We start from the raw sequence: 27,521 nt of genomic DNA, 5'->3' as shown, positions 1-27,521 counted from the left end.
GAAGAACAGACGGTGGGGCAGAAATGGCACAAAGAACAAAGCCAACTTTCAGTAGAAACAGAAGGAGATAAATATAACCATAGAGACATGCAACACAGTCATTAATCTAACCAACATGGCTCTAACAAATGAGGAACAAGAGACATTAGCCTTGGGACTTTCATTTTGCACAGAAAGAAATGCGTTACTTACCTGTAACTGCAGTTATCCAGTATTGGTATCTTTCATAGATTCACATGCCTGAATCATTCCCCGCCGTCGGGGTGGGAGTCCCCGGTATATAAAATAGTAATGTCCTAAAGACATATATAAATATGTATGTATACTAATAGGCCAGAGGCCTCACATTAGTAACCTATCTGAGTCCTTTTGTAAAAAGGGACCAAACTTTGGCCAGGAGCCAATCAGCTACTACCACCCTCTAGAACCTTCCTGGAAGGAGCCCTAGTCCCTCAGATTTTCGTAAGCACAGTGCTAAGTAGTACCTACTGAGAGAACCAAGGTGAGCCCTTCCAGGGGAGGCGGGTGGGTTGCATGTGAATCTATGAAAGATACCAATACTGGATAACTGCAGTTACAGGTAAGTAACGCATTTCTTATCCAGTATTATGGGTATCTTTCATTGATTCACATGCCTGAATCAGAGTAGCGAGTAGTAAGCAGCACATTTCGCATAACATAGTATGTAGAACACATGATAATAACTTATCAGTAGTGTAACCAACGAAACTGCAAGCATTAGCAGGATAAGAAATGTGCAAACAGTAAAATGGAAAGGTGGGATGAAAGGAAGAAGGCTCACCTCTAATGGAATAGATGACGGAGCACCGCCTGTCCCACTGCTGCATCCTTCATAAGTTCAGAATCCAAGCAGTAGTGCTTGGTGAACGTATGTGGTGTTTTCCATGTCGCCGCTCTGCAAATGTCGACAATGGGCACCCCAGAAAAGAGCGCCATGGAGGTGGAAACCGCTCTAGTGGAGTGAGCCCGAACCTTGGCGGGCAGAGGATGACCCGCTTGTAGGTGGCAGAAGGCGATAGCTGCAGAGATCCATCTTGAAATGCTCTGCTTAGTCAATGGTAGGCCCTTCCTGGGTCTGCTGAAGGCAATAAATAATTGGTTGGATTTGCGAAATTGTGCCGTTCTATGAAGGTAGAATTTCAGACATCTCTTCAGATCTAAGGAATGTAGAGATCTTTCCGCCATTGAAGATGGATTAGGGAAGAAATATCTCAGGACAATAGGTTCGTTTAGATGAAAAGCAGACGGAACCTTTGGTATGAATTTGGGGTTAGTCCTTAGGATGACTCTGTCCTGCTTGAACTGAAGGAACGGGTCCTGAATACAGAAAGCCAGTAGCTCGCTCACCCTCCTTACTGACGTGAGAGCTAGCAAGAGGGCTGTTTTCCATGACAAATATTTGAGATCCGTTTTATGTATCGGTTCGAAGGGGTGTTTCATTAACTGCGCCAGGACAATGTTGAGCTGCCATGTAGGTGGTAAAGGTCTCACTGGAGGATAAGTCCTGAATAAGCCTTTCAGAAACTGCTTGATCAGTCTATTGGACCATAGAGAAACACCAGACGAAGAGCGTCTGAATCGGGATATGGCTGCCAGGTGGACCTTGATTGAGGCATGGGCCAATCCAGAGGTGGCTAGATGGAGCAGGTAGGGCAGCAGTTGTGATGGAGATGACGAGAACGGGTGCAGTTTGTTAGCTTTACACCATAAACAGAATCTCTTCCACTTAAGGGAATATGTCTTATTGGTACTGTCAGCCCGGGCCCGGGCCAGGACGACCCTGCAGTCCTGAGGGATATCTAAGTCCTGGAACTCTCTGAACTCAGGAGCCAAGCCGATAATCCGAGAGATGTCAGATCTGGATGCTGGACTTGCCCCTGGTTCATGGTGAGAAGATGAGGGTAAGGCTTGAAAGGAATCGGAGGCTCCAGCGATAGAAGGTGGAGTTCTGTAAACCAGTGTTGGCGTGGCCACGCTGGGGCTACCAGTATCAAGGTGCAATGCTCCGCTTTCAGCTTCCGGAGGACCCTGGGGATCAGGGGAAATGGTGGAAAAGCATAGGCAAAGGCGTTGCACCATGTCGTCGAAAATGCATCCCCTAGAGACCCTTTCTGGGGAAGCCAGCTTGCGTAGTGTTGGCATTTTGCATTGATCTTTGTCGCAAACAGATCCACATTTGGTTTGCCCCATTGGGAGAACACTGCGTCGAGGGCCTGTTGGTCGAGTTCCCACTCGTGGCAGATGGTCCGTTGCCTGCTTAGAGAGTCCGCCAGGGTGTTGTCCACTCCTGGGACGTACTCTGCCCTGAGCGAGATGTTGTGTTGGAGTAGCCACTTCCAAATTCGCTGCGATTCTAGAGACAACGTCATGGATCGGGTTCCCCCTTGCCTGTTTAAGTAGTGCATTGTGGTGGTGTTGTCCGTCCTCACAAGCACCGGGGAGTTCCTAATTCTGGGCAGGAAAGCTCGGAGAGCCAGGTACACTGCCCTTAGCTCTAGGAGATTGATGTGGAGAACCTTCTCGGCTGGCGACCACTGACCATGTATTTGAAGTTCCTGTAGGAACGCACCCCACCCGTCCAGTGATGCATCTGTTGTTATCACGTGTGGGGAGATTGGAAGGAGGAATGGAAGGCCTTGGTTCAGGTTTTTTATTTGAAGCCACCAGTTCAGGGCCTTCACCATGAACGGGGTGATCCTGAGTCGATCGTCGAAGGATCCCGTACTTTGAACCCACTGAGCTGATAACGCCTCCTGTAAGGGACGCATACGGAGGCGGCAGTGTGGGATTAGGAGGATGTTGGAGGTCATCACTAGCAGTGACTTGAAAAGTCGCACTTTGATGGATTTTTTGAGCTGAATGTGTGTTGCCAGCGACCTCAGTTTGGCCTGACGTTCCAGTGATGGAAAGGCCTTTTCTTGATGTGTGTCCAGAATTGCTCCCAGGAAAGTGAGGCGTTGAGAGGGCTGCAGTACTGACTTTTCCTGATTGAGTGTAAGTCCTAGACTCTCGAATAGCTGAAGACAGGCGTTCGAAGACCTGTTTGCGCCTTCTAGTGTGGGGGACTTGATGAGCCAGTCGTCCAGGTAGGGGAATACCTGGTGATGTTGCTGGCGAAGGTAGGCTGCCACTGGGGATAGGCTTTTTGTAAAAATGCGTGGCGCCGACTTTAGGCCGAATGGCAACACTCTGAACTGATAATGTCTGTTCGCCACTGTGAACCTTAAGAACTGGCGGTGACTTTTGTGAATGAGTATATGGAAATAGGCGTCCTGGAGGTCTAAGGACGCCATGAAATCCCTGGAATTGAGCAGTTGTAACACCTCTTGAATGGATACCATACGGAACGATTGCTTCTTGAGGTATGTGTTGAGGTTCCGTAGATCCAGTATAGGTCTCCATTTCTTCTCCTTTTTTCGTATCACAAAGAACCTTGAGTAGAATCCTTTCCCCCTCTGACCTCTGGGAACTCTTTCCACGGCTCCCTTTTGAAGCATTAGTGAGAGTTCCGCTTGAAGAAGATGAAGATTCCTGTGTGGCATGAGACATGGAGGGTTCGAAGGGGGAGTGTCCACAAACTCCAAAGTACGCCCAAATCGAACCAGTTGAAGCACCCAACGATCCGTAGTTATTTTCTGCCAATTGTGGAGGAAGTTGGAAATTTTCCCTCCAACTACGTAACATGGAGAAGAAACTGAGGCCTTTTTGAGAAAGAAGTCACTGTCTTCTAGGGGGTTCTTTCTTCCCCCCTCTCCCTTGAAAGGAGGACTTATTGTAAGAAGACTGGCCTTGTTGCTGCCTCTGCTGGTACTGAGGTCTGTATTGCTGGGACGAGCCATAGGAGGATTTGTACCCTTGGTATCCACCTCTTGTTTGCTGGCCTCTTCCTCTGGATCCTCGAAAGGAAGTATTCTTGTACTGGAGTGTTCCAAGGGATCTTGCGGTCTCGGTATCTTTCTTGATACCCTGGAGCATCTCGTCTATATGCTTTCCGAAGAGAAGCTCGCCGTCAAACGGCATGTCCAGTACCTTGGCTTGGACTTCCGGCCGGAACGATGTAGCTTTCAGCCAGCCTTGGCGCCTAAGGACAGCCGCCCCCGCCAGCTGGCGAAATCCTGTTGAGGCGATATCCATCGCCACATCGATAATCTCTGAGGCGGAGCGCTCTCCTTCAAGTAGAATTTTCTTGACCTCGTCTTTCTGTTCCTCTGCCAGTGAGCCTAGGTATGGGGCTACATCTGCCCACATCTGGCGATTGTAGCGTCCCAAGAGCGCAAGAGAGTTTGCCGCTCTGACGTTAATGGCCGACATCGACGAGAATCTTTTCCCGATGTTATCAAGTTTATGGCCTTCCTTGTCCGGAGGCGCAGTCAGTGCAGCGGCCGGATTGTTGGATTTCCGCTGCGCGGCCTGTGTTATCACGGAGTCCGGTTTAGTCTGGCCTGTCAGACATGCCGGTGTCTTGTCCGGGGCCTTGTATTTTTTATCAAGTCTGGCCGGCACTGGAATGAGAGAAAAGGGGTTCTGCATTATCTTTACTCCCTGGTCCCAGATATGGTCGATAATTGGTATTGACCTGGCCGTCTCCTTGAATGGCTCCTTGAAGTCGTATAAGAAGCAGTCCTGAGGTTGTGTGGTCATTTCTATCTTGAACCTTGCTGCAGCACGCTCTATAATATTGTGAAACCCCCCGATGTCTTCCGGGCGGGAGTCCGCCTGAGCCTGGTCAGGGGAAGCTGGATGTGAGATGACGTATTCGTTCCACTCGTCATCCTGTATTTCTCCCTCCTCCTGTTGACCCTCCTCGTCTTCTTCCACAGCCTCCTCTTCGTCCGAAGATTGTTGCGGAGGCAGAGACACAGGATCTGGGGTAATCACCAGTGGAGGTGGTCTATGGCGAGGAGGAGGAGCGGACGACACCGCTTGAGGTGGCACCACTGGAGGTGTCGGAGTAGGTGGGAACCGCTGTTTGTAATCCGCTATAAGGAATTGGAGGTCCGTGACAATTGAAGCCGGGAGGCACACCATAGGCTGTGCAGGAGGAGGCGAATTGTATTCTTCCTGATATGGAATTTCTTCCTGATCCATATCTTCGTTGTCCGAGCTCTCATGTACTTTAACTAGCAGCTGTGATGGGCTTGTTGAGGTTGAGAACATAGCGCCATCTTCATAGTCCTCAGTCTCCAGTAAATTAGCCGGCGGCAGTGGCTGGACTCTGCTAGGAGACGTTGCTTCTGGCATCAGCGTATGCGACGACATCCTGAAGTGTGTATAGATACACTTCAGCTTGGGAGATCCTTCCGTCGACAGGGTGGTCGTCGACGGTGAGAAACTGGCGGCCACCGTAGACTTCTCTGCCAATTGTACCGACGACTATGTTGTAGACGGTATCGTCGTCGACGGTAGTTTCTTCGTCGACGGCAGTGTTGACGACTTCGTCGACGGAACTGTCGTCGACGGCTTTGTCGACGGTCTCGTCGTCGATGGCTTCGTCGACGCTGGTGTCAAGGGCTTTGTCGACGCTGGTGTCGACGTCGACGGCTTCGTCGATGACTTCGTCGACGAGGTTGTCGTCGACGTCGAAGGTGCTTTCGTCGACAACGGTGGCTTTGGCTTCGTCGACGACGGCGACGTCGTCGATGACCTTTTAACGGGAATTATAGGAGTAATAGACCTACCAGACGACGACAAAGTTGAAGTAGAGGTCGTCAAGGTGGTGAAGGCAGAAGCTGTCGACGTAGAGATGGTGACTGTCGACGCTGTCACAGGCATGGCAGAAGACACTAGCCCAGGCTTTTTGAAGGTGGTTTCCTGGGGAGAAATCTTCACTGCCATGGTCTTAGGTTGACACTCTGAAGACTTGGGCGTCTTCTTTTGAGGAGGCAAAGTAGACGGACCTGGAGACGTCTGTCTGGGCCTTTTAGAAGAGGAGAGTGAGCTCCTAAAGGAACACTCGCTCTCACCTGAAGAGACTATTTGATCCTTGTCCTTCAGTCTCTGAAGCCATAGAAGCAGGCGTCCCTCTCTGTCTTTTAGAGTCGTGACAGAGAAAGTGCGGCAGACCTTGCAATCCTTGGCAGAGTGGTCAGGGTAGAGACAGTATAGGCAGTCTTCATGTTTGTCATCTACATGCAGTCTCAGCTTCTTACACGAGGCGCAAGGTCTGAAGAGCCCTTTCTTAGCAGTGGTAGACATAGGAGACTCTAGCTCTCCTTACAGGAGTAAATAAAGAGAGAAAAATATGGATAAGATCCAGAAAAACCAGAAACCTGAGCAGAGCTCAGTGGAGACTCCCTTAGCACGACGTGCGGTAGAAAATCTGAGGGACTAGGGCTCCTTCCAGGAAGGTTCTAGAGGGTGGTAGTAGCTGATTGGCTCCTGGCCAAAGTTTGGTCCCTTTTTACAAAAGGACTCAGATAGGTTACTAATGTGAGGCCTCTGGCCTATTAGTATACATACAGATATATATATGTCTTTAGGACATTACTATTTTATATACCGGGGACTCCCACCCCGACGACGGGGAATGATTCAGGCATGTGAATCGATGAAAGGTACCATAATACTGGATAACTAATTTTAATTACACGGAAACAAGGATTGACCTTTACCACTTCACTCGGAAACTAAAACTAAACAAATATTTTTCCAACTTGAAAGACAAATCCCTGGTAAAGACTACAGACCTGGAAACCAACTCAGAAAGTACTCCGCTAACTGTAGCAGACATGGACTTTTTAAGAGAAATGACTGAAATGGAACTGAACACAGATGATGGAACTCTGAGTAACACCCAAACGAGTGCGCTTTCTAACCTTTCAATCTATGCCTCAGTAAAGACACCTTTCAAACCTAAATCGGTATTTAACCCACCGCTGCCAAGAGACAATATTGACTTGTTTTCAGACAAAGTGATCAAGGACCTATAATCATTAGCACTTTCCAGCAGCGAAACCTTTCACAAAACTTCAAATGTTCTCAAAGCCAAATACTGTAAGGTGATGGAATAATTAAACTACGTCCAGACATAGTAGCTCGCTGCGTGGATAAAGGTGGGAATGTAGTACTGTGGCCATTGGAGATACACGACAGGGAGGCCATGATGCAATTGCAAGACAGACAATGTTACATCAGGACAAGCCATACAAACATAAAAAACATCGAAGAGAGATACCATGCAAGTCTGTATGATTGGAGAGGTAAAGGCTTAATATCCAAACAAGACTGGATTTCCTGAAGAAATATTTCCCAATCACCCCCCAACTGTATATAATCCCCAAGGTACACAAAGACATCAAGTGCCCACCGGGCAGACCAATAATCTTGGCCTTAGGAAGCCTATTTGAAAACACCAGCAAGTACATTGACTACTTCCTACAGCCATTCGTAAAGACACTGCCAGCTTATATACAAGACACTGGGGACTTTTTGACTCTGTTTCTGATTTTGTGTGGCATAATGTTTATGTTTTTGTAACACTGGATGTACAGAGTCTGTACACGAGCATCAGGCATAGGGATGGGCTGAATGCATTGAGATACTATCTAGGCACCAGGGACATCTCGCTACATCAACACACCATGATGCTCTTACAGTTGACAGAGTGGTGCCTGGACAACAACACCTTCTCTTACAATAAACTGCTTTACAAACAAACACAGGGGACTACCATGGGTACTTGCTTCGCCCCAGCTATGCGAATTTGCATATGGGCTGGTGGGAGGAGCAAGTACTCATGGCAGAGCACCAGCACACATTGACAAACAACATAGTGCTTTACAAGCGCTATATTGATGATATTTTCATTGTGTGGCGAGGCTCTGAACAGAGCGCCACTGACTTTGCAATAATGATCAACAAAGTTTACCTTCACCACCAACACAGAGATAATAGTATTCTTGGACTTCGTGTTTCTATCCTGCCCTTCTCGTGATAGAACTCTAACACACAAGAAGGAAACTGCAGGCAATGCTATACTGCACGCACAAAGCTTCCATCCCACCAGCCTGAAAGAGAGCATATCCTATGCAGAGTGCCTAAGAATGAAAAGGAACTGCAGCACAGACAGAGACCTGCAAGTTAGCACTGACAACCTTTTCAAGAGACTAATCGCTAGAGCATACCAACAGAAGACCATAAAAACAGCCAGAAACAAATATGACAGGCTAAAGAGAGACGACTTGCTCCATAAGAGCAATAGTCAAAACTCAGAACCCAAAACCACAAGAACCACCGCGACCCCAAAGTTGATAACAGGGTACAACAAATATCATGCCAACCTCCGCAAAATTCTATACAGGCACTGGCCCCTCATTAGAAATGACCCCACCCTAGGTCCAAACTGTGCAAAATTACCTCAGATCACTTTTCGTAGGGCCACATCCATGACGCACCAACCATGGAAAAAGGCAACAGCTGGCTCAAAGCCCAATCAGGATTCTTCAAATGCACAAAATGCAAGGCTTGCAAACACGGGGTGAACACTAGGGTAGTACACTTACCACTTATGAAAACACCATATGAAATCAGAGGGCACTACACGTGCAAAACTGACTTTGCGGGCTACGTCCTCAGGTGTGGGGCCTATTACGATGGCGGATTTCCCGCATCCACCGGGCCGGCGGAAGCCACCGCCGGCCCGGAGTATGCGGGAAAACCGCCGCGGAGGCTTGAAAGACCCACCGCCAAATTAGGATGGCTGGTGGGTCTTACAATATGTCCTCCGCTTTTCCGCCGCGGTCGCCTTCCGACCGCGGCGGAAAAGCATTCACATGGCTGGCGGTGTCTATCAGACACCGCCAGCCATATTAGGATGGAGTACAAAGTATGCTTTTCCACGGCGGCTTTTCCGCCGTGGAAAAGCATACGGACCTTCACTTTGGGGGCCCGTTGCGGGCCCCCTGGGTGAAGGGGGGGTGGGGGGTGCACATACCCCCCTGCATTTGCGAGGACAAAGCGGCAGGCACCGCGCGGTGTCTGCTGCTTTGTGCACGCAAATGCCGTGCATGCATTTTTAACATTGCGGCGGGTACAGCTTGAAGCTGCACCCGCCGCAATGTTAAAGATTGAGGATGTGATCGCCACCCTGGCGGTCACATCCTAATCTGCACGGAGGGACCGCCGCAGCCTCTGCGGACGGTCCCTCCTACTCTATGATGGCGGACGGACTCAGGTCCGTCCGCCATCATAATCGGCCCCTAGATGTGGGCAGCACAATACACCCAGTCCACCTCAGAATCCTACAACACCTCAGAGCCATTCCGAATGACGGCCAATCATACCCTGTGGCACGGCACATAAACACACACCACAGTGGCAGAGCTGAGGATCTATCATACTTTGTGATAGACAGTGTCACTCCAAATCCCAGAGGGGGGAACAGACTACAGACCCTACGAAGACTAGAATCGAAATACATCATCACACTATCCCCAATGGACACAACTTGAATGAAGCATTAAGTGTACACCTGTAACCTGTGTGCATCTCCCAAACTCGCATAATAAGCCTACCCGCGCTCAAACAGCAATACATTTATCTGATAACATCATGTTTCACCATCCCCTTTGTAAATACACACACAAACACTTGGCACTGCACATAGTAACACACCACTCACCACACCTCACTATCCACAAGCCAACTAGTGCTTCACAATCATAACCACAACTAGAATTGTGTTACACCAGGACCTCAACAAACTGTAATACCCGTAATGGAGATCCACTTCAATAGGACTGGCAGGCATCAAAATGCCAACAAGGGCCGCCAGTCATTTACTTCGTAGGGTCAACTGCAACACATCCAGACTTTCAAGCGTCACAAGTTAATATGCCCACTGGGGCTTCAAACCCGGCACCTATGACCTAGTTCCCACACATCAATGGTCTGCGTAATGTTTAGAAATGAGCACATAGCACTGGCCTAATGCACACCTAGACGCAGACGCCAAACAGCCACAAATATCCAGGGCAAACACTGTTGGAATTCGGCAACTAGGCATAACGCAGGGTCACCCCTTCCAAGGCCCTAGGCACACGACAAACTCTGGTCCGATGGCCTGACACAAACAGTGCACAATATACTTAGTTACATCCGCAGTGTACTCACACATGGGCTCAATCAGCATCCCCTTACCCAGTAGACGGCCCGTCACTTATTCAGATACAACGCTTGGCCACACGATCACCCCAAACACAGGAACCAAACTAACAGGCGTGCAGAACAAACGAAACACAGCCGCACACATAGGAATACCAAACATGCGGCTTAACTGACCCCGCTAGCAAGTTACAGAACGCACGTGCACGAGATTTTTAAAGGCGCTCAACTCCCGTTTATTTTGTCTATGTCAGTTACAGCACGTACTGACACATGCAGAAAATACCCAGATGCGGCGGAGAAAACACACAATTCATGACCCCAAATGTATTATAAAAAGCAGTAACAAGCATATGATCCAATGTAGCATGAGCAAGCATGTTTTAAACGGTTCAATTTAATTAATCCTTTACATGTCTTTAAATGTATAACCATGACTTGCAAGTTAAAGTGACACTAACTTTTCCATGTCTATCACTTTCCTTCAAGTCACCTTGGCAACCCACCTGACTTTCTAATGGTTACTCTGCACTACTATAAAAAAGCTCATTTTTTTGGTGTAGACAGATGTAGTGAACAAGGCGGACTTGTCCGCCGAAACGCGTCCGGTGGTTTTTGGAATAAAGTATCTTTGATCTTCCAACCCACGGAGTCTGTGCCTGTTTTTAAATTTGCTGAACCAGGATTGGAACCATAAATATAAATATATATATAAATATATATATATATCTCTATATATATCTCTATATATATATATATTTTTATATATATATATATAGAGATATATATATATATATATATATGCTGTAGTGTTATTATGTGACCGTCCTGACTCCAGAAGCGGTCGCTCCCCACGCTCCCTGGCTCCAGCTGGTATCGTAGCACTTCACCGCAATTGCTCCCATTACATACGCTATTGTGCTCTGCTTTGCTAGTGCTCCCATTACTGATTGCGCTCCGTTTTGATTATTTAAACTTGCCGCATTGCCTGATTACAGCGTAACTCTATTTTGCATAGCCCACATCGCGTATATTGGATTGTGTGCATATTGGTCATCGTAGCGCTTTTGCAGGTTCGCATTGTTTACTCATTTAATCTGTGCCTGATTGTGCCTGCGCCTCTGCCCACCCCAATCTCGTCCTGTTTGCTTTCGTTTTGCTGCCATCTTGTTGTTGTGCCTCCCAGCCCGCCTCTCCACCCCGCTCCCGCCTCCCAGCTGACCCTCCCTCCCACAGAAAAGTTAAGGACGATCTCGCAGACCACAGCGCTGTGACCGTCCTGACTCCTTCAGAAGCGGTCGCTCCCCACGCTCCCTGGCTCCAGCTGGTTTCGTAGCGCTTCACCGCAATTGCTCCCATTACATACGCTATTGTGCTCTGCTTTGCTATTGCTCCCATTACTGATTGCGCTCCGTTTTGATTATTTAAACTTGCCGCATTGCCTGATTATAGCGTAACGCTATTTTGCATAGCCCACATCGCGTATATTGGATTGTGTGCATATTGGTCATCGTAGCGCTTTTGCAGGTTCGCATTGTTTACTCATTTAATCTGTGCCTGATTGTGCCTGCGCCTCTGCCCACCCCAATCTCGTCCTGTTTGCTTTTGTTTTGCTGCCATCTTGTTGTTGTGCCTCCCAGCCCGCCTCTCCACCCCGCTCCCGCCTCCCAGCTGACCCTCACTCCCACAGAAAAGTTAAGGACGATCTCGCAGACCACAGCGCTGTGACCGTCCTGACTCCTTCAGAAGCGGTCGCTCCCCACGCTCCCTGGCTCCAGCTGGTATCGTAGCGCTTCACCGCAATTGCTCCCATTACATACGCTATTGTGCTCTGCTTTGCTATTGTTCCCATTACTGATTGCGCTCCGTTTTGATTATTTAAACTTGCCGCATTGCCTGATTATAGCGTAATGCTATTTTGCATAGCCCACATCGCGTATATTGGATTGTGTGCATATTGGTCATCGTAGCGCTTTTGCAGGTTTGCATTGTTTACTCGTTTAATCTGTGCCTGATTGTGCCTGCGCCTCTGCCCACCCCAATCTCGTCCTGTTTGCTTTCGTTTTCCTGCCATCTTGTTGTTGTGCCTCCCAGCCCGCCTCTCCACCCCGCTCCCGCCTCCCAGCTGACCCTCCCTAGCTCCGCCCCCCCCCACTATCCACTTATGTCAGAACAGCTGACGCGCAGCGAGCGCGCCCCACGCGCGCCGAAGGTGCGCCCAAGGTAAGCCCGTCTACGCCCGTCCGCGCCTGGACCGCGCCCATCGCCAGACCCCCTGGCCCTCGCAAAATCCAATCCACCCGCATAACGTACGACGACGCCACCCTCTCAGCACTTAACCCCGGCCGCCTCCCAGACTGCTACCAAGCCGCCCCAGGACACACCCATGGACCCTTCACCTGCCACTCCTGCAAGCTCGACTGCATCAGGACTCACACCAAATCCACAAACTCCACACAGAGCTCCGACACTAACTACCTGAAGTGCATCCTGCTCAACACCCGCTCGGTCCACAGACACGCCATTGAACTCTGGAACCTACTCAACACCACATCGCCGGACGTAGCCTTTCTTACAGAAACCTGGATGAACGCCTCATCAGCACCCGACATCGCCATAGCCATCCCGGACGGCTACAAGATCATCCGAAAGGACCACATCAACCAAATAGGAGGAGGCATTGCCATCGTCCATAAGAACACCATCCGCATCACGACCAGTTCCGACGATAACCTCGCATTTGCCGAACACCTTCACTTCCAGGTCCACACCGACCCCAAGACCACACTCAGAGGCACCCTCATCTACAGGCCACCAGGACCCCGAACACAATTCAGGGTAGACATCACTGACTTCATCAGCCCACACGCCCTCCTCTCCGAGGACTACATTCTACTAGGTGACCTCAACTTCCACCTGGAAAAGAACAAAGACAGCAACACCACCACCCTTCTGGACAACCTCGCCAATCTCGGACTCAAACAACTCGTTGACACCCCCACCCACTATGCCGGGCACACGCTCGACCCAATCTTCACCTCCAGCAAGCACATCTCCTTCAATCACACCACAGCTCTCCACTGGACGGACCACAGCTGCGTTCACTTCAACTACATTAAGACCACGACCCACAACCACCCTCAACCAATTCCCCACAGAATCTGGAACAAAATTACCACCGACCAGCTCTTCACATCACTTCACCATAACCCTCCTGCCAAATCATCGGACCCAAACCAAGCAGCCAACAACCTCACACAATGGCTCACCCACAGCGCTAACGAATTAGTACCCTTGAAAAACCATCAAATCAAGCAAGGTAGCAAAAAAGCCCCCTGGTTCAATGATGACCTTAAAAAATCCAAGAAGATCTGTCGCACCCTCGAAAAAGCCTGGCGAAAAAACCCAACCACTGACAACCTGACCAACTTCAAGAACGCCACCCGCAAACACCACCAACTGATCCGATCCACCAAGAAATCAGCACTCAAGGATCGACTCGACAACAAAGCCCACAACAGCAAGGAACTATTCAACATCGTCAAAGAGTTTACCAACCCCACCGCCGGCACCAACGACATCACTCCCTCCCAAAACCTCTGCGACTCTCTAGCCTCGTTCTTCCACAACAAAATCGCTGACATACATAACAGCTTTGGAGAGCAATCCACCCCACCCACCTCCGAACCAAAACCCCCCTCCAACAACCTTTGCGCCTGGGACCCAATCACCACTGAAGACACCATCCGCCTGATGAACTCCATCCACTCAGGATCGCCAACCGACCCATGTCCCCACCACATTTTCAACAAAGCAGACTCCATTATCGCTCCCCATCTCCGAGACGTCATCAACTGCTCCCTCAACTCCGCTACCTTCCCGGAAAGCTGGAAACATGCCGAACTCAGCGCCCTCCTGAAGAAACCCACAGCAGACCCCACTGAACTTAAGAACTACCGCCCCATTTCGCTCCTCCCATTCTCTGCCAAAGTCATTGAAAAGCCGTCAACAGTCAGCTCGCCGCCTTCCTCGAATCCAACAAATCCCTCGACCCTTCACAATCCGGCTTCCGAGCCAAACATAGCACCGAGACCGCCCTCATCGCAGCAACAGATGACATTCGAACTCTACTGGACAACGGAGAAACAGCTGCCCTCATCCTACTTGACCTCTCCGCAGCCTTCGACACAGTCTGTCATAGCACCCTTATACAACGCTTCAACAACGTCGGAATACAAGGAAAAGCATTGGACTGGATCATCTCGTTCCTCGCCGGAAGAACCCAGAGAGTCCGCCTCAACCCTTTTAGATCAGAGGCCACCGAAGTCATCTGCGGCGTTCCACAAGGATCATCACTCAGTCCCACCCTCTTCAACGTAAAAATTAGTCCACTCGCATCCATCGCGCGCCAACACAACCTCAACATCATCTCCTACGCAGACGACACCCAGCTGATCCTCTCCTTCACCAAAGACCCAAACACCGCCAAAACCAACCTACACGAAGGGATGAAAGAAGTAGCCGAGTGGATGAAGAACAGCCGTTTAAAACTGAACTCGGACAAAACGGAAGTCCTCATCTTAGGATCATCCCCCTCCGCCAGGGACGACTCATGGTGGCCACCGGCCCTGGGAAACGCACCCATACCAACGGACCACGCACGTAACCTGGGCTTCATCCTGGACTCCTCCCTCTCGATGGCCAGACAAGTCAACGCCGTCTCATCATCATGCTTCAACATTCTACGTATGCTCAAAAAAATCTTCCGTTGGATCCCCACCGAAACAAGAAAGACGATCACCCACGCACTGGTCACAAGCCGACTGGACTACGGAAACACCCTTTATGCCGGAACGACAGCCAAACTACAGAATAAACTCCAACGCATCCAGAACGCCTCAGCCAGACTCATCCTAGACATCCCCCGCCATGCTCACATTTCCAATCACCTAAAAGACCTCCCCTGGCTCCCCGTCAACAAAAGAATAACGTTCCGTCTCCTCACCCACACACACAAAGCCCTCTACAACCTAGGACCCGAATGCCTCAACACGCGCCTGTCCTTTTACACCCCCACCCGCCAACTACGATCGTCCAATCAAGCCCTCGCCGCTCTTCCACGCATCCAAAGATCCACCATGGGGGGAAGATCCTTCTCCTACTTAGCGGCCAAGACCTGGAATTCTCTCCCCACCGATCTCCGCCTTACACAGAACCACCTCTCCTTCAGAAAACAACTAAAAACTTGGATATTTGATAAGTAAAGTACCCCCCCTCCCTCAAGCGCCTTGAGACCCTCTGGGTGAGTAGTGCGCTATACAAATTTGTGAACTTGAACTATGCAGAGCTTTCTTATTATTAGATAGCTTTTAGTGGACTTATGTCGAGGAGTGGGTGTCAAGTGGCTTAGTTAGGCCTGGGAAGTAATTCTGCCATTGTAACATGTACACGTTTCTTAAGTTGCCTTCTCTTTCACGCAATAACTTTTGACACACATTTCCTTGTGTAACAGTGCAGGGTTAGTTTCTCTGAAACCACATTGCTTACAAAACCACTTTGTATGTACACTATCACGACACCTTGAACATTTTGTACAGGGCCTCAACACACATTGTGCAAACGTTATTTGCTATTTTGCCCATGAGCCATTGTTGCTATCAAAGAGACAAAGACCAATGCCAAGTCAGCTGAAGCACTGACACGGAAGCATGGATGCCACTTTTATAAATACATATGTACTTCCATCCTCACATTAAAGGAGCACTCTGCTATGAAAGAGACAATGACCAATGTCAGCTCAGCTGAAGCACTGACACGGAAGCATGGATGCCACTGTTATAAATACACATGTACTTCCGTGCTCACATTAGAGGACCACTCTGCTGTCATTGTGAGGTTGTCACAATGTTGACGTTTCAGTTCAGCTGGTTCCTGTTCATTCCTCTGTGAGGAGGGATGTCCAACCTGTGACCAAGACAGAGACCTACATACCTTGCATTCAGGTAAAGGGGAGTTAGATCTTCCAATAGGGGATTCTTAGCAGAAAACACACAACCTAGACAACTAGGATTAGGGGATGCATAGTAGGAGTACACTATGCCCAGTACTTATATTCCAGCATATATACACTGTTTCAGCACAATGGTGAAATTGCTCATTCTCTTCCCATTCTCATACTAATAATCACTTTAATCTGCTTCTGGTTATTGATGATTGAAACACATATATGTTATACAAAAATCACGATGGTTCAATAAATATTGAAAACCCCCCTTTATATATTTTTTGTATATCTCTCTGAGATATCACGAGTGACTGAGCAAAAGGGTTCTAGATCTGTTACCACGATTCCTGGGAGAATCAGTGTTGTCGTGTTCTGAGGTTGCCCAAACCATTTGTTACCTTTCTAGGTTTAAGGGTACTTATGGAGGCACTGTGAGCTAGCTGATCTCAAGGCCAACATATCTTTAGGGGGTGCATAGAATCAACCTGACACCAATCCCAATGTGTTATGTTGCACAGCAAACGTGCAGTTCCTACTAGAAAGTGAAAACCTCATGACACTTCTAACTGCAGATTTCTCACCTCCAGAATACATACCACAACTGTACTGCCCAAAATTGGATGGACGGAGAAGTTAGGAAGTCTTGTAGAACCAAGTAGGCAAAATGGCTCTCCTGTCGGACCTCGTTGTCAAGATAGTAGTGTTTTGTGTGCACCAACATCCACATCGTACCCTGATAAATGTCCAGGGACATCACCCTTTTGCTACTTTCATTGTAGCAGCCTTGGTAGATTTAGCCCTCAGGCCTCCAGGTAGTGCTTCCTTGCCAGCACATAGCAGATTTCCATGCAGAGGACTATCCATCTTGACAGGGTCCTTTTCTGTACCATCTTCTTTTTCTTCATTCCAGAGAATCCCACAAAGACCGGATCATCCCCACAATGGTCTTTTGCGCGGTCATTCTAGAAACTTAAAGCCCTTTTTGGGTCCAGCTGATGAAGATGCTCTTCTTTGGCGAGATGAGGTGGCATAAAAAATGTTGGCAGAGAGATAGACCAGCCAAAGTGAAAAAGTATCACAAATATAGGTAAGAAGGCTGCATGGGTCCTCAACACTAATTTGTGTAGGAAGAAGGAGGTGAAGAGAGGTTGCACCAAGAGCACCCGGTGGCATGGACAGGCAATCAAGAAACCTCTTTTAAGCATTAGTAGTCACAGTGGGCTTTTGTGCATTGGCTCAAAAGACATACATATAAGGAATATGAGCACTAAATCCCACTGTATCATGACGAATGGCTTCAAGTGAAACATGTACGTCGGACCTTTGATCAAAAGGCATCATAACAGGTGCTTTAAATAGAGAGGGCTAATCAGATAAACACTAAACGTTGAAAGGGCCAGCATTTAACCATTAAATTTGCACACTACAAGACCTTGCTAGACCAACAATAGAAGAAGCAAAAACGTATTTTCTGCGTGGTCACATGAGAGTGTTTTTCCTGGCCCTATTTTTGCTGGCTTTATGACTCTTTGCACTTTACCACTGCCAAACAGTAGTGAAGAGCCTATTCATCCCCTCTAAAAAATGTCCTGTACAATATGGTTCACAGATGATTCTCATAGATTTGCTAACAGACTGTGAATTTACCAGTGGCTGATGAGCTGCTTCAGCTGTGGCTTATCATTTCACATTTCAATGCGTGTATCAAAGGGCAAAAACAGACCCACACAATGAAGCCTAATACCTGGTGTTCTGTAATAATGGCACACAAAAAAGAATGGCTGATCCATCTTTTGGTTTTTTTTTTGGTATGTATTTTCTATGTTAACCTATTTGAAAATTCCTATTCCGCCTATTTAACTTTCATATAAAAGCATTGTAAATTGTGTCTGAAGTGCCGCTAAAGCATGCAAAGTTAAATGCCCTATGTGGGCTACAGTGTATATTTTTTACATCACCCACAAATGTGGCAAAAATATAGGCTTGCCAAGAGCACGACTATGTTTTGGCTAGGCTGCAGTTTAAATGCACTGCAGTGAAACGTGACAGCGAAAAGTAGCTTTGCCATGTAGGAGAACACTATTTTTATAAATTAATAAGTCACACCTAATGTGTACCTTGTAAGCCCACCGGGCAGGGTGCTATTATGTAAAAATAGGGCACACTACATATTGAAGTTAGTGTGCCATCCCAAATAAATAAAAGCTAAAAAGCTATTTCACTGGGTGGCAGTAAAGAGTTGCTTATTTTTGGTAACAATATTTCTGGTGGACTCTATCTACCTGCAGATTCCTCAACTCTTGAATACTCCTTCAGGTGTCAGACTGGTCTGGAAAACGATTCTCCTTATCTCTACTCAGACAGTAGCAGGCTCCAGCTCTGTTCGACACCAGATGTGATATTCTTGTGATGTTGCTGACCCCATAAAGTGCCCCAGTTGTACCAATGTAATTTTCCCATCCACTTTTTCCACATCCGGAAGCTTTAGGATGAGAATGACATCAGATAAGATATGTAGTGAAACAAAAGAAATTTGGAACCTTCTTAAGCTTTCCCATAACTATCCACCAAAAGAGGAGGTGCGAGGGGTCGGTGACGAATTTGCAGGTAGATAGAGGATCCACCAGAAATATCGTCAAAGGTAATTCAATTTTCTTCTGATGGAGACTCCTACCTGCAGATTCCTCACCTCTTAGATTTCCAAGCAATTTGGGATGGAGGGCCTTGATGGATGATAATACCAGGAATTCCTGTAGCACAGGTCAGGCAAAATGATTATCCCTTCTTATCTCTGTATCCAGACAAGAATGCTTCGTGAAGGGGAGAAGGGACAAGTGGCTACTCTGCAGTTGTTAGCTACAGTGAGACCACTAGCCAAGAAAGACGCTGAAGATTTAGCCCTCTTGAGTGTGCTCTAGTACCCTCAAGAGGTTCTTTTTCAGGCCAATCCACATATATAATGTCCTTTTCTGCACTACATTTTATTTTCTGCTGCCTCCATAGCCTTTGAAGAACTGGTCATCTTCACTGAAGTCCTTGATGCGGTCAATATAAAAGCACACTCCTCTTATTGGCTCCAGCCTGTGCAGCCTCTCCTCCGCCTTTTTATAGTATGGTGTGGAAAAATAGTAAGAATGAGTGATTTATTGACCGAGATGTAAAAGGGTCATCACCTACGGGGGAAATCAGCTCTTGTTTTGAAACATGTTGGGATAAGAAGTGGTGAAAGTAAGCCATACACTCAATGGTTAATAGTTAAAAGTCTAAAGGAAGAACTAGGAAGGGCCTCAAACGGAGTTCACATCAAAAAATATAAGAACCACATGTAAATCCCACTATGGCATCACAAAGGGACCAAAAGGAAACACATTAGTCCTTTCAAGAAAACAAACATTGGGAGGTGTGAGAAGATATGCCGTACCCTGGCACAGCCTGCCTAGGCCAAAGAAAGCGCAAACTTGAGTATGTCAGAAAGCGGCGCTTTGAAGGGGTCGATCTCAGGATCTGCACACCAGGAAACAAACCTGTGCGACTTCCTACAATATAAATATATTTTGTGGAAAGGCAAAAGGCAGATAAGATCACATCCACCACGTCATCAGGAAGCTGAAAAGTAGTCACGTGACCTAACTCAGTCTCCATGCATGAAGGTATGGACTGAAGAATCGAGTGGCGGACCTGCCACTCCGATTGGGAGAGAAGATCCCCTCCTGAGAGGAAGACTGAGCGAGGTTCACAAGGAGAAATGCAGCGGGTCTATGTACAACATATTTCTTAGTCAATTTACAGCCACTAAGATGACTTGGGCTCGGTCTTGATGGAGCTTTCTTAAACCCCGGAGAATCAATGAAATGGGAAGAGATGTGTAGTATAGAGTAAAATGATGCTTTTACTGAAGGCGTGCCCCAGAAAACTCCCTTCACTGGATGCTGGAGGGTACAGAACTTTGGGCAATGTGAATTGGAACAAGAGGCAAAGAGATCCATACGCAGCATGTCCCATTGTTTGTAAATACTCTTCACAACCTCCGGGTGAAATTGCCACTTTTGGTTGGCAAGATGAATCTGACTCAGGTCTCCTACTCTGGTTTTCAGCAAGACACCAGAAGATTTGCCACCAACAACATTCAGTGGCTGTGTGTCCAAGACCAGAGCCTCAGAGTTTCTTGACAGAGAGAGACTGGGACCCTAATCCCCCCTGCTTGTTGTTACACCACATTGCACTTGTATTGTCTGTCAAGATATGGAATGACTGACCGCAAAAGGATGGGAGGATTGGCTTGAGCGCTAGGCAAATTGCCCTCAGTTTGAGTAGACTGATGTGAAAGTTCTCATCTTCTGGAGATCAGAGGATTCTGATCCCCATAACTCCTTCCAATGAGCCCTACCTTAGAGTGGAGGAATCCGTCACTACCATGGCCACCACTATTGGAGGTTGGAAAAACATCCTACTGGGAAGGTTTTTGTAGGGATTGGGTTACAGGTTGAGTGGGGTGAACTCTACCCAAGCAGTAACCACAATCTTTGTCAGGGTGCAGTCATAAGCATAGCCCAAATTAAACTGTGCTGGCACAAAGCAGGCAAGACTCACAGCAGACAGAGTCCAGGCGTTTGGTTCAAGGTGGTTAGAGGATTTTCTGTCCATGAGGCTCTGATTAGGAGCCAGTCAACTAGCCCTTGGAGTCACGCTGGTGGTACCTGGCTCAAGATACAAGTCCTGTCCATTTTACTCAAGCAGCAGGGCAGTGCAGTATCAGTCCTTCTTACAGCAGAGCAGCACATGAGTCCTTCTGAGTCTTCCACAGGTCCAGACGTGTACTGAAAAGTTGGGTTTGAAGGTCCAATATTTATTTATACTTGGTGCCAGCCTTGAAGTAGGAGACTGTTCTGGAGGTTTCTATCGGCAGGTGTTTGGAATTTCTTGCCTCGCTTTCCTAGCTCCAGCTTGTCTGGGGGCACAAAAGACTAGTGTGAAACCATTTGTGAGTGTGCTAAAGCAGAGCCTTTGTGATGTGTAAGTGTTGTAGGAGACAGCTCCTTCCCCCTATTAAGTCAGAGATGACCCATCCTGCCAATACCTATCCCCCCTTTCTCTCACTGTCTGGAAGTAATACACAAGGACCAGGCCAGCAACACCTAGTCGTCTGACCTAGGATATAGGCTGCAGGAACCAAACAGTAAGGATAAGAAAATGCCAAATTTCTAAAAGCATTCAAAAAGTAATAGATGGAATGCTTGACTTAATCTTAGCCACTGGTGATTACCCTGGCCGCTTCCCAATCCATTATCATTTTACCTATCATGCCACCTCAGCTTGATCCCAGCTATATTCAACGTAATCTTGACCTTGCTACAATGAAAACAGTCCAGCCCAAACTGCCAAGCCAGGTCCTCTCTGAACCGGGACACAAGCATCCCAGAACAGGTTTTTCCCTTGTTATGGGGTCATCAGTTGGGTGCACCTTGGTTCCAATGACACAGTGTGCAGTATGGGCCTACAGTCCCACTTAGAGCGACATACTAAAGTATACAAAAAGTGATGAATGGAAAGTTTGAATTAATCTCAGCCACTAGTAATTACTCGGGCCGCATCCCAAGCCATCGTTATTTTGCACACTATGGCACCCAAAAGAAATGTTCTCTGATGCAGATGATTATTGGCTGAAGAATATTGGCAAGCTTCAATAGGCATGCTTTTGAGCATATGCTGAAAAGGCGGACTGTGATTAAAATCACATTAATGCCATGGGCCAAGTATATCTATTTTGCCTTCTTGAGATGGTCTGTGTTATTTCTTTGAGGCTAAGACGTTTACTTGTGGTATTCACAGCGTAAAGTATACCGAGGGTGCTTGAATATCGGGCTGGGTATGGTGCTTTTTACCTGCATACTATAAGTACACGGAACAGTCACTGACTGCACTGCGCTTAGCATCTAATATTCTCAGAGTGCGTACCTTCACTGTTGCAGGAAGCCTCTCCTGTAAATTTTTGTTGTCTTGGTCAGGTGGGAGACACTGGAGAACAGCCATCAACCCCTCTTGGCATTCTGTAAGCTGGAAAGGAAGACAAAAAACAGCTAAGAATTACAGATTATTCTCATGTTTGACGAATGCAAATGCACCATTCTACAATGTAAGAAACGAAGTATAAATGATGCTCAGTAATATTTGAGTAGTTTAATTGGCTCTGTGTGCATTTCTATCACACAAGCTCTCCATTCTATTTTACTGGATAGAGTTCGCTTCTTAATGGTTTATCGACTAACATATATCAAATAGTTTACATCAAAATGTGGAATCATCTTTTTTGTGTACTGAGTTCTAGCAGTGCATGACTGGAAATGTGTGCGCTGCAAACTGAATTAATAAGGTGATTAATATTTGGGCACAGTCTTGAACGTGTCTTCTTTAGCAGGTCTGTTTAGCCAAAATTTCGAACCATAATAAAATCTTCACAATAAATAAATTCACAATAAACATATTACGGAAAATAAAGTAGAATACTATAGATAAAAGTCAGATGTACCCACTAATTGGAACCTGTAATGCTATTAGAGTTTTTATCTATAATACCTACTAACGTATAGTTTAATCTTAACACAACCTGAGTTAAAACAAAGTAAAAATTAAATAAAAAAATAAACACTGCCTTGAATAAAATATTTAAAAAAATAATAAAAATTAAGTTGTTGATTTTAAAAACAAAAAACATACTCATTCAGATACTGAATCATTTGCCTGGAGACCCCCTAGATGTCTGGGTGCATCAGACCATACATATGTATGGCATGTTAGGCCAAACATCTGCCCAATAACAGTATCTGAGCTCCCATTTCCATCCGAAAAACCCCAAAGAAGAAAGCCTGCAAAGAAACGCTGTGATTGTATAGTTCCAGTGCCTAACTAATTTTTCGAAGCGCTTGGGAAACCCAGCTTCCAAGGCTAATAGTTTTGTTCACAGTGACAAGCATAAGCTAATGGAAGAAGAACGTAATAATTTCTTAAATAACCCTGCTTTAGACCTCGGTGCTGCCTGTCAATGGGATAATGGGTTCAAAAAGATGAACAGGTTACTTATTTTTGGTAATGTTTTTTCTGGTGGATACTTTATCTAACTGCAGATTCCTCTCCTCAAGAGTATTCTCCAGGCACCAGACTGGATCCGAAAACTTTTTAGCGATGCTCTTGTGTGCCAACGGGTGGAACAGTGCAGCTCCACGATGTTTCGTACCACCCCGGAAATCATGGAGCAGAGCAGCATATAAGAGTCATCCTTGCGTGCGGACATCTTTTAGCTCAACTCTTTCCACGTTCTTAGACGTGGACCGCAACAAAATCATCAGTATCAGTGTGCAGATTCTTAACTTTGGGAGATTCTAGATGTTAAACAGAGACCAATTCACAGAACAGGGAGGGTGGTGAGGAATCTGCAGATAGACAAGAGTATCCACCTTACTGAAGGTAAGTAACTTTCTCTCCTGATTGATTCTTCTAGCCTCAAATACTACGTATTACCTCTCAAAGGAGGAGGGTTTTAGGAGTGGACTCGGTTCAAAAAGTCCTGCAGGCCAAATGGGCAACATATAATTCTATCAGTGGTTGCCAAGGCAGTAGTGATTTATGTCAATGTGCACAGATGCCAATGTTGCAGCCTGACCGATGTCAAGGACAGGCACTCAGTATACCAAGGCAGTGATAGCAGCCTTAAAATGGGCTCTCTGTTCATCTGGAGACTGCTTTTTGGCCAAGGAAAAGCAGATCTTAATGTAGAGGACGACCCACTCAGTAGAGTACTCTTCTGCACAGCCTTCTCTTTCTTCACCACAGAAATCTCCACAAAAAGATTCAACATTCCTTGGTACGATCAATGTAAAAGCATAAAGGACTTTTAGGGTCCATTCGATGGAGACTCTCCTAATCTTTTGAAGGGTGAGCAGGTGTGATAGAAAAGCAGACATTTGAGGTAAGCAGTTCTAGCGTGTCACTGGTGTTGAGGGTGCTCTATACAGGAGCTGCTTTCCACCTAAACTTGAGAACTACTCGGTTTCTTTTTTCCATAATTTACATATAACTCTATGCCTGAAAGGGTATTATTTTGACATATATATATATATATATATATATATATATATATATATATATATATATATCTATATATGTGCCTGTATTGATTTATATACTTGCATATATACATCGTTTAGCAAGATGGTGGGACTGTTCATCCTGTTCAAAGTCGTTATATTGCTAATTACTCTTACCCACTTCTGTCTATTGATCATTGCAGCACATATATTCTATACAAGAACCACTATGATTCAATAAATATTGTAAACGCCTTCTGTGTATTCCTTATATATTTCCATGAGAGAAAGAGAGCGCGTATGACTGAGCGAAAGGGCTCTAGATCTGTTACCACGATCCCTAGGAGGCTCGAAGTTGTTATGTTCTGTGGTTGCCAAAACCGTTTGCTACCTATCTAGGTTTAGGGGTACTTATGGTGGGTACGTGAGCTAGCTGGCTTTTAGGACAACATATGCTGAGGGGCTGCTTGGAATCAGTCTGAAACCATTCCAAATTTTACATTCCCCAACAAACACTAAGTTCCAACTGGAAAGTGGAAACTACACGACACTTAATGGTAGCAGCGATTTTGACAGTGGTGACGACAGGCTACGCGGTCAGCGTTCGTTCATCTGCCATAATGAGAAGTTGATTTGTGATGGTACTAGGGTCTGAATTGCAATATATGGAGGTGATTTTTGAGAGCTTGTTGCAAAGGTCTTGTGAAAGGGTGTTGTTGCTGGAGGTGGCAGGAGACATGTTAGAATATTTGATGATGGCGAAGATTCCTTGCTGCTGTTAGTGCTAGCGTCAGTGCGTTCTGCAAGAGCTGTGCACTGGGTGTTCTGTATCTGCTGGTGGCAGCATCCTGGAACTGATTTGAAGATTTCTTTATCTGCTGTGTCTTGCGCTCCAGTTGCTTGCAATGGTGTTTTGTCAGCCTAAGTCCCTCTATGTACCAACAGACCTGTAGTTGTCAGTGCATGCAGTGATTCAGCTGTTGAGATTTTTGATGGCTTTCAGCATGTTACTGTGTGCTCGGGCCTGTGCCCAGAAAGGGTAGAAGCCCTCTCCTTATCTGAGATGCTTTTCCAGCTGAGCGGGCGATTCTGGTTGTGGCAGGTCTTTGATGATGCGTGTTGGATATACTGTAACTGACGAGGGCGTGTTCTGTCCAGGTCATAGTTTTGTTTATGGCCCAAACGAACAAGTTACTTACCGTTGGTAACGATATATCTGTAAGAAACATTAGTTAGTTAGATTCCTTACCTTAGAATAACCCCCAGGCGTCAGACTGGATCTGGAAAATTTTGCTTAGCAGTACCCTTACGCGTCGGTAGGCATCGTCTGCGGCTCCGCTTCCGTCGTCGGCGTCGTTGGCGCCGGGATGACATCGTCGGAGTACTTAGACACCGCCCTCGCGCGCTGACATCAGTTCTTATACACATCTTTTCTGCGCCAGAAATGCAGAGCCATGATAAAAACCGACACTGGTCCCATGAAACTAGGGCCCTGAAAGGGATGACCTTAACCCTAGATATCGGTTCGCAGAACGGGGAGGATGGGTGGGGCGGTAAGGAATCTAGCTAACTAATGTTTCTTACAGATATATCGTTACCGAAGGTAAGTAACTTGTTCATCTGAAAGAAGCACGTTAGTTAGATTCCTTACCTTAGAATAGATACCCCAGCAATACCAACCCCGGTGGTGGGGCTGCGAACCAAGATTACACCTGTCACCAGTCTCGGAGAACATGTGCAGCGAGGCCCACGTAGCTGCCTGACAGATGTCCTGCAAGGGGACTCCCCGGCCCAGGGCAGTAGTAGCTGCCGTGGCCCGAGTGGAATGGGCCCTCAGCCCAACAGGAGGCTCCTTCCTGGTTCGTTTGTGTCCCTTCTTAGCGCCCACGTTACCAACAAAGGGTTGGTCATCCACCCAGAACTGGCGTGTGCGATCCAGATAGAATGAGAGCGCACAGTTTGGGTCCAGACGGTGGAGCCTCTCTTCCTCTTTCGAGGGATGCGGAGGCGGAAAGAAGGTGGGCAAGGTGATGGACTGCCTGATGTGGAAGGCTGTGACTACCTTGGGCAGGAAAGAGGGTCGCGTCGGCAACACAACTTTGTCCGGATGGACAGAAAAGAAGGGAGGTTGAGAAGAAAGGACCTGGAGCTCACTCACTCTCCTGGCAGAGGTGATGGCAACCAGGAATGCAGTCTTAAGAGTGAGAAGACGAAGAGGACAGTTATGAAGTGGCTCGAAGGGAGGGCACATCAGATAAGTCAGAACAAGGTTCAAGTCCCACTGAGGCATCATGAAAGGAACAGGAGGAAACAGATGAGTGATGCCCTTCAAGAACCTATTTACAACGGGGGACTTGAACAAAGAGGGCTGATCAGGTAGCCTTAAGAAGGCGGAAATGGCAGAGAGGTAGCCCTTAATAGTGCCCAGAGCAGAGCCCTGCTGGGCAAGAGAAAGAAGGAAGAGGAGAACCTCAGAAAGAGGGTCAGAGAGTGGATCCACAGCCTTTGCTGGGCACCATGCCACAAATTTGTTCCACCTGCAGGCGTATACCGATTTTGTGGAGGGACGCCTGGCTGCCAGAATGAAATCGCAGACTTCACGAGGCAAGTCAAATGGCCTCAACTGTCGCCGCTCAATCTCCACGCATGGAGGTGGAGACTGGACAAGTTCGGTGGAGGACCGTCCCCTGCTGCTGCGACAGAAGGTCCTCCTGAAGAGGCAGACGAATCGGGGGATCGACTGACATGCTGAGTAGCTCAGGATACCAGTATCTTCGTTCCCCAGTCCGGAGCCCCAAGGATGACTTGGGCCCGGTCGCGCCTGATCTTCTTCAGCACTCTGGGCAGAAGTGATATAGGCAGAAAGGCGTACAACAGACCGCAACTCCACTCGCGACGAAAAGCGTCGCCGAGAGAGTGCCGCCTTGGAAATTCCAAAGCGTAGAACTGATGACATTGCGCGTTCTCTTCTGTGGCGAATAAATCTAACCAAGGCTCTCCCCACTGCTGAAAAAGACCTTGCGCCACGTCCGAGTTCAGACGCCATTCGTGATCTATCATGCACCGACGGCTGAGTTTGTCCGCCCTGGCGTTCAGGGAAGCTGCCAGGTGTTGAACCACCAGGGTCACGCCCTGATGTACCAGCCACTGCCAGAGGCGCAGAGCCTCCTGGCATAGGGTCCACGACCCCACCCCGCCCTGTTTGTTGGAGTACCACATGGCGGTGGTGTTGTCCGTGAACACCTGCACTACACTCCCCTGGACAGAGGGGAGGAATGCCTTCAGTGTATGCCGGATCGCCCGCAGCTCCAGAA

At 47.4% G+C, this 27,521-nt stretch overlaps 1 protein-coding gene across 11 annotated transcripts in view; it reads right to left on the bottom strand.

The window, feature by feature from the left end:
• KASH5 (KASH domain containing 5) overlaps positions 1–27,521 on the bottom strand; it is a 3,089,192-nt gene that overhangs the window by 892,596 nt on the left and 2,169,075 nt on the right. For all 11 annotated transcript variants that reach the window (XM_078655089.1, XM_078655096.1, XM_078655092.1 and 8 more), the window contains one exon: positions 22,082–22,180. In XM_078655089.1, the coding sequence (XP_078511215.1) occupies positions 22,082–22,180 (99 nt within the window). The remainder of the gene's footprint in view (positions 1–22,081; positions 22,181–27,521) is intronic.

This window comes from Lissotriton helveticus, chromosome 7 (genome assembly GCF_964261635.1).
Source record: "Lissotriton helveticus chromosome 7, aLisHel1.1, whole genome shotgun sequence".
Lineage (NCBI taxonomy): Eukaryota > Metazoa > Chordata > Amphibia > Caudata > Salamandridae > Lissotriton > Lissotriton helveticus.
This window is presented reverse-complemented; position numbering and strand designations above follow the sequence as displayed.